Genomic DNA, 7,563 nt, shown 5'->3' on the forward strand with positions numbered 1-7,563 from the left:
GCCTTGGGGCTGGCACAGAAGTCACTGGCGTGCAACCCCTGTGGCTAGATTGCATTAAACTACAGTATATAACAGTAAAGTAGAAAACTAGGTCGGCTACAATTGTAAAATGCTTCTTGTGTATTTATGAATTATGTAATGTATTGTCACATACACAATAATATAACTCACAGGGGACATTTAATGGCTAAATGAGAACTTTAAAATACATTTTGTAGATAAAACTACCGTATTTTTACTTGAGTAGGATTTTGAATGCAGTTATTTATGCTTTCATTGTTGCATTGGAAATGTAAAAGTACAATATCCAAGTACCAATAAGAATGGCACCTAAAATTAGATTTAAGCAACTGTTTTGCTCACAAACTGGTTAAGCTTCACATCTTTCCAGATCCTGTAAATGTATTTCAAACTTTATGTGCAGTATCTGTAAACTGCCAGGGGAGGGAGACTCTCCCACATCAACATCTGACATTTCAGAGACCATGAGCATCAGCCTGGCAGACGTTGTTCCAACTCATGCTCATTATGTCTGTGCACAGGAACACATTACACCCTCACCCAGTGAACCTGTTTTCTGCATTGCACAATACCAGATACATTCTAGCCGTCACTTGTTTGAGCCTCATAGCCTTGGTGAAGCTGACATTCATTTGGGAATAATACCAAATACACTGTGGCCAGGGCCACTGCAGGACAGCCTGCAGCGCCCAGAGAGAAAGAGAGAGATGTTTTCTGGATCGGGAGTGTGAGAGGAGGATAAACAATGCATAGTCTGGTCTCTTCCTTTGATGGCTGCTGCCGTTCTGACTGGAAGACCATTGTTTGATGAGAAGCTGGCTGGCAGATGCAGGCAAAGGGATGAATTAATTTAGCTCATTGGTGAAGACAGAAGCATCAGTGTAAGGTGTTTTTGTTTGATTTGATTTGATTGCTGCTTTATGTAATTTAGTTTTTATCTATCCAATCACCCCAATCAGTCGAGGCAGAAGGAGCCAGGATCTATCCAGAGCTTTATGTTAAAAGGAGTTTTTCCTCCCCGCTGTTGCCAAGTGCTTGCTCAAGTGGAATTTGTTGAGTTTTTCTATATAATATAAGGCCCTGAACTTTGTAAAGTGCCCTGAGATGACTGTTGTTGTGAACTTACACTATACAAATACAACTTAATGAACTGAAGTGAATCTAGTCTGGAGTCCCACTGGAAAAAACAAAACAAAACAGACACACAAATCCAACCACGCTTGAATACAAAATGACAGATAAAACAAATAGTAATTTAATATTGCATACTAAGAACCCACTTCAGTACGGTCCTTAAGTATTGTGGCGACCCTGACCGGCCGCTGATGTTCGTGTGTTCTGTTGTGTCCAAATGGGTTTGACACTGTTGTTGAAAGCTGTTCATGTATTGGTTACCGCTGTTTTCTAGCAAAATGCCGCGCTGTTCTGGCCAATGTGGGATGGGGGGAGGAACAGGTGCGAGAGGGTATAAGAGGAATGACAGGTGGGCGTGTGGTTTTAGGTTCTGTTGGCGGGCGATGGTAAAGTTCTGGAAGAGACCTGTAATGTTCTGTTTTGTTACTTTTCCAGTGAGCACACAGTACTGCGTTTTACAACCCTTTTCTTTCGTGTTTTTGTACACCTGAATAAAGCCAAGAAAAGACAGACTGTGTTCTCCTCATTGTCAGTCTAGGTGCCAGCACACAGCTGGATAGTAGTTGCACAGTTAGGTTAGGATCGGACCAGCCCCCCTCAACCCAGCCAGCGGTCGTCACAGTATTGTCCTGTTGTGAGCATCACAGGGGCAATTATGAGAGGCTAAAGTGCTCGGTAATATTTAAGTTCCTAAACCATAGTTTCCTTCCTGTAGGTTAGCAAATGTTCAGTGGCCTGTAGATGGAGAACCAGTGCTCTATCATTAGTCAATGACTTGATGACTTAGAAACGCTATTACACAGGTTTTCCAGCAGAGAGCGCTGACAAGCTCATTCGAATATAAAATGTCTCACACAGTGTGTCTAGTCAGAAATCTAGAAAAGCACATCTAAGGCTGCTGTATCAAGATTATTATGTTAGTCACTTGTTATTATATCAGTATCGAATATCTATCATTACTAGTGTTTGAATTCTGATTGTTAGGGTAATGTCAGAAAAAATGTAAGTGATATGTAAAGCTCATGCCATGTTTCTGCTGACAATCCCATGGTGCAATGCTTCGCATTTTTTTAATATAAAAATTTTAGTCATGTGACACTACAGCTGATCAGTGAGGATGTAAGAATGATGATACAGTAAGTGTCTGAGCTCACTCACTCACTCTAGAGAGGCTATTATGTACGTATTCACTTGTAGTGAATGAGTGAGTGAACAGTTGCTGTGATTGTATTATTGTCAGTCATTCCCTCTGTCTTTGTGTCCTTCAGGTTCTCCTTTCTCCTTTTTGTTCTGGCTGAACAAACTTCAATCACTCAAACGAGTAAATCATTAATAGTTAATTCAAATGAGATGAGTGCATTTTACACTGAAAAACACGCAGACCATGTCTGTCTGGTACTACATCAACAATTATGCTAAAAATACTACATCTAATTGATTTAATCATTGCCTTCTCACAGTACTTGTGTCTGGAGCTGGCCATAATGTTTTAAATAGTAGCACTGTAACCTGTTATTATAAGGATGATGTCAGAAAAACTTGTACATTGTGTACATGATTATAACAATGGCCAGAGCTACTTTTACTAAGAGCTACAGTCGGTCCAGTCTTCCATAGAGCACAGACAGTGCTGGTTGACAGGGGACAGGTTGATGTGTTGTACTTCTCTGACCACTGTGGTTAACTCTACCCTCTGCATAACGTCACTTAAACTGTATGCAGTATGAACATACTTCATGCATGCAAATGAAACTCAGTCCCACGCCTGGAACGGCTTAAGTTAGAATCTTACCTAACCGGTTAGAGTGGTTTCTGTGGAGCTCCACGCAATGCAGAAATTCTTTGTCCTTATACACAGAAACTAATGATTGTTTCACTACTTATTAATCTCCCGGTTACTGTGAATAAATTGTAATTTTTTTTTAAAAAGCTCACAACATAAAGTGGCAGGAACTCCTTAAATCTGAGAAGGTGGAACTAGAAGATGTTTGCTTGAAAAAAGATTAACTAATTGAGGATGAAGACACTTGCCAGTTAATTTTCTGTCAATCAGCCCATTAGATAAATGACAAATTACTGAAACTCTGTTACAGTAAATCAACCTAGCCAGACAACCACGAGACATACAGTATCATAACCACACTACATATTTCTACAGGGCTGGGCAGATCAACTCAGCGCGCTGATGGCTAGTTTCATTCATGCTTGTGCATGTGGCTCACCCAGAGTAGTGGTGTATGGATGCAGCCAAGGCGTTGCCTGATCCACCAGGAAGGATACCCAGTGGGGTACGGATGGCTTCCTCCCAGTCTGGTCTCTCCAGCAGACCATTTATCACCTGGTGACCAGAGAAAATACAGCTTTAATTAGGTGAAATTAATGCATATTAAGAGAAATGCATATTAACTAGCCAGTGGTGCTAGCAGTAAAGACTCCAGTACAAGTGTCAGGCAGGGATAAGTATCAGTACAACTTGGCACAAAACCTGTCAAATACTGAAAGCTGGGCATATTCACAGTCTTTATTTTGACAATTTTGACTTTTTTTTTATTTAGGCAAAACTTTGTCGGGGGCTGCTGCTTGTGTCTTGACAAGATTAATCCTCTGAAGAATATAAACATGTTCTACAAAACCATTTTTTCATTTAACAAATTCAGTCATTTCTCCAAGTTAAGTATCAAAGAACTAATGTGAATTTCAGTTGCAGAATATGCCCTAAAGACAAAGGCATTGGGTGCACTGTGGGCATAGACAGTACCTCAACAAATGATACCTAATCTTGACAAAAAGCTAGTTTATTAATATAAAATATGTTCATCTGTTATATTTATATGTAGGGCTGCATCTGCCAATAAATTTTTTTCCATAAATGTTCTGGTCTATCAACTGACAGAGAATAATGAGAAATGTCTGTCTCAATTTCCAAACACCCAAGGAGACGTGTTCAAATTACTTAATATAGGTATTCAGGTTACAGCAATGTGAAAGAGGAATGGACATTTTTGCAATTCATTGCTTTTTATTCTCTCGATCAACTTAACTGATTAATTGCTTCAGCTCTATCTGTAACCCTAACCTTCATTTATATTAAACAGTTTAATAAATATACAGTATTATACTGTTCAAATCATTTAGTTTAGCATATGTGAGACTTTCTGATGGACTCAGCAGATGTCAAGAATAGCAACGCTGACGACTCCTTGACTTTAATAAGGACATAATTTATGTTGGTGATAAGACTTAGTGCTCTAAATTCAAGAGATCCATTTGTCTCCGATGTAGTTTTATTTATAGGTGGTAATGTTCATCTTTGTGCACAACAGACATTTTGGTTGATGATGACAGAAGTTTATAATCCCGGATGAATGTTGACTTTTTCGTCCTAAAGTCCCACACTCAGGTACCTGAGCACCTGCTACATGTGCCGTGTCTCTGTTTACCTCAAAGAGGAGTCCATCTCCTGACAAGATGACTAACGCATCCCACTGTGACAGGTCGGCCTCTCTCACCAGCTCCCGAGCGTGGTTCTGTCGCTCTGCAAAAACACACACATATACTGTAAATGCAAAGTGTGCGTCTTTCCTGTGGCCTGTTCTGAATGCTAAAAGAAAAATGTGTCCTGTCAGCTTCCTCTCCTCAGAGAGGCCAGAGGTCATGGTCAGCTCAGATGGAGGTGTGGCAGACCACAGGTGTTTGCTGTCAGCAGCTACTTGTGTTCCAGCTGAATAGCCAAGTATCCTGTGTGTGTGTGTGTGTGTGTGTGTGTGTGTGTAAATGAGAGATTGAGTTACATGACACAAATATTCTAAAATGTCCAGTAACAGTAGATCCCTGGTCCTCTTTACTTTTAATCTTCTTTCTCTTTATTCCTCCACTTCCCAGATTAAAGTATCACCGTGGGAGTGAAAGCTGATATGTGGTCTTAAATGAAGCATCTGCCACACCGCCAATTTGGCTAAAATGACTAAATTACCCAGGAGCCCTAAGTCAAATTAATCTGGCGCTCAATAATCTGATAAAGTAGGACATTGGGGAAAGGGCCAGCTGCACCACACGGGAGTCACTTTTTGAGTCATTGCAGACTGTACTGCTATGAATGAGCAGAGCATAATAGAGGGTTATTAGAGAATACAGTCAAGTAAAAATTGACCCAACTGGATTTTGGCAGAGCTAAAATATTAGGGTAACAACTGTATTTTAGGGGCCTGTATTTTCCTTGAAGTTTCCTGGAAAGACCTTTGCAATTTGGTAATTAGAAAGAAAATAGAGACCGTCTTTAGTTAGTACAATAAATTCAATTCATTCTAATTAATTACTTGTACAGCAAGTTAGTAGACAGCAGGTTGGCTGAACGGCAAAAACAAGCCTCCAGGCAAACAAACAGTTCAACAAACATGAAGAAAATAAACCATTCAATAATAAATTACTAAATAATATCTTTATATTTGGATTTAAATAGGGCTGTTAGGACAAGTTTTAAAAAAGCACAGTAAAACAGTAAAATTGGTAACTGCTGCTGACTGTAGAGAGGTAACAGCAGTGAGAATCCAGCATGTGATTTTAAAAGCCGAGTAACTGATAAGACTTTTCTTTAAAACTAGTTTCCAAGCCCAGGAAATGAAGCTCGCACTATCATGAGACCTTCCAACATCCATTCATGAGATGTCATTTTCTTGCACTTGAGACTTATTATAATTTATACAACATGTAGTTTCTACAGTACATGTCTTTTCTCTGGAATCTTTATTTATTTAAAGCCAGTCAAGTGCAGTCCCCACTCCTTCATCTGCTGATGCTTCGTAAAACTGGAGGACTGCCTCTCTACTTTTTCATACCCTTATTCTTCATTCTCTCTCACTTTTAAAATAGCCTCTGCTATTTAATATTATCTTGATGATTCCTTTTGTCTGTGCTTTGTGAAGCAGATAAGACACACAGCTGTGTGTTTTTTTCCCCTGTAAAAATAAATAGAAACACATGGTGGAGATGAAAAGTATGAACACGAGCCTACACCACAGCCTGAGTGACACTGAGAAAACTGACCATTAAGTGATGGTTGTACCACTGCAGCAAGTGGAATTTTTTATTACTAGTCCTGTAAAAATAGTGGTGTATCTCAGCAAAGACACCTCATTGAGTGCTTCTTGGCTTGTAAGGACAGCAAAGAAGCAGACAGGGTTGATTGTCTTGTAGAATGTATGAAATGTAGTTTTTGTTCAGTGGTAACCCAGCACTTCTATCACAGTCTGAGCTGGCTAGGTACTTCTTCTGCTGTTGTTTTTGACACAACTGAGTCAGCATAGTCTAGTTTGCAAACACATGGGAGACCAACAGGCTCCTGATGGGCAGCTGAAGTAAGGGTCATAACTCCAGCAAGACTCTTGCCCAATGTCAGCTGTTGGTCTGTTGTTGTTGGTCAAAGTCTGGCGTTAGTTTTGTTGTGGCTATTCTCAGCATAGATCTGAGGTGCTGGTCAGTTAACATGGATCTGTGACTGGCTTTGTTGATGTTCATACGCTGAATGTCCGCTCAGCCGAGCCAAACAACGCCATCTTCTGTGTCATCCTCCGGAGGTTTGGAAACGTGGCTTTGTTAAGTGAAGCATAAAAATCATTCAGTTTAAGAGAGTTGAACTTCTCCTTTAAAACAGAGTCAGACTGAAGATCAATTAGTTCCAATTGCAGCTCCTGTAGGTGGTGACAGGGGACAGGACACCAGCTGAAGTGACTTGTCAGTATTTTTTTTAAATCAGAGAACCAATGGCAGAAATCTCCATGCAGGGTCTGGTGACAGGGGACAGGACACCAACTGAAGTGACTTGTCAGTATTTTTTTTTTAATCAGAGAACCAATGGCAGAAATCTCCATGCAGGTCGTCCAGTGATTTGCTGTATTTTTTCGCGTTTCGGGTGGCCTCTTTCTGCATGGCTAGTGTGGGAAAATGAGCAAAAGATTTGTTTGAAATTTGTCTGAAAGAGAATAAAGTCAGCTTGGATTTGAAGCCTCTCACATTTGTGTACATGTCGTACACAAACTGCAGCTCATTCATGTGTGAAAAAAATGTCCACAGCAAACACAAAGTCACAAAGCCAGTTGTTGTCACTCAGCTCAGTAAATTCGCTGGATTTCCCCATTAACTCCAAAAATGCGCTAATCTCCTCTTTGAGCTCTAACACTCTTTGAAACACTTGGAGAGTGGTAAAGTAAGTCCTGGTGATCCACATCGGTTTCCTCCGGGAACGTAATAAACTGATGGGGGGATTAAGTCCCCTTGCTCGTATAAAGTTAATAAGTCTTACGACTGGATTCACAACATGATTTAAGCTGCAATACAGACTTACACAGAGATTCCTGATGAATGATGCAGTGATCTACCATCTACTATAGGAAACGCAGGCATTGTAGGGAA

General features: G+C 40.2%; 1 protein-coding gene across 1 annotated transcript in view; it reads right to left on the bottom strand.

Moving 5' to 3' along the window:
* LOC109966257 (sphingosine kinase 2) overlaps positions 1-7,563 on the bottom strand; it is a 48,722-nt gene that overhangs the window by 12,349 nt on the left and 28,810 nt on the right. The window contains exons 3-4 of the mRNA XM_020610970.1: positions 4,596-4,690; positions 3,378-3,493 (exon numbers count right to left, since the gene is read on the bottom strand). Coding sequence (XP_020466626.1) covers positions 3,378-3,493; positions 4,596-4,690 — 211 coding nt within the window. The remainder of the gene's footprint in view (positions 1-3,377; positions 3,494-4,595; positions 4,691-7,563) is intronic.

The sequence above is a fragment of the Monopterus albus genome, unplaced genomic scaffold, assembly GCF_001952655.1.
Source record: "Monopterus albus unplaced genomic scaffold, M_albus_1.0 scaffold108.1, whole genome shotgun sequence".
Lineage (NCBI taxonomy): Eukaryota > Metazoa > Chordata > Actinopteri > Synbranchiformes > Synbranchidae > Monopterus > Monopterus albus.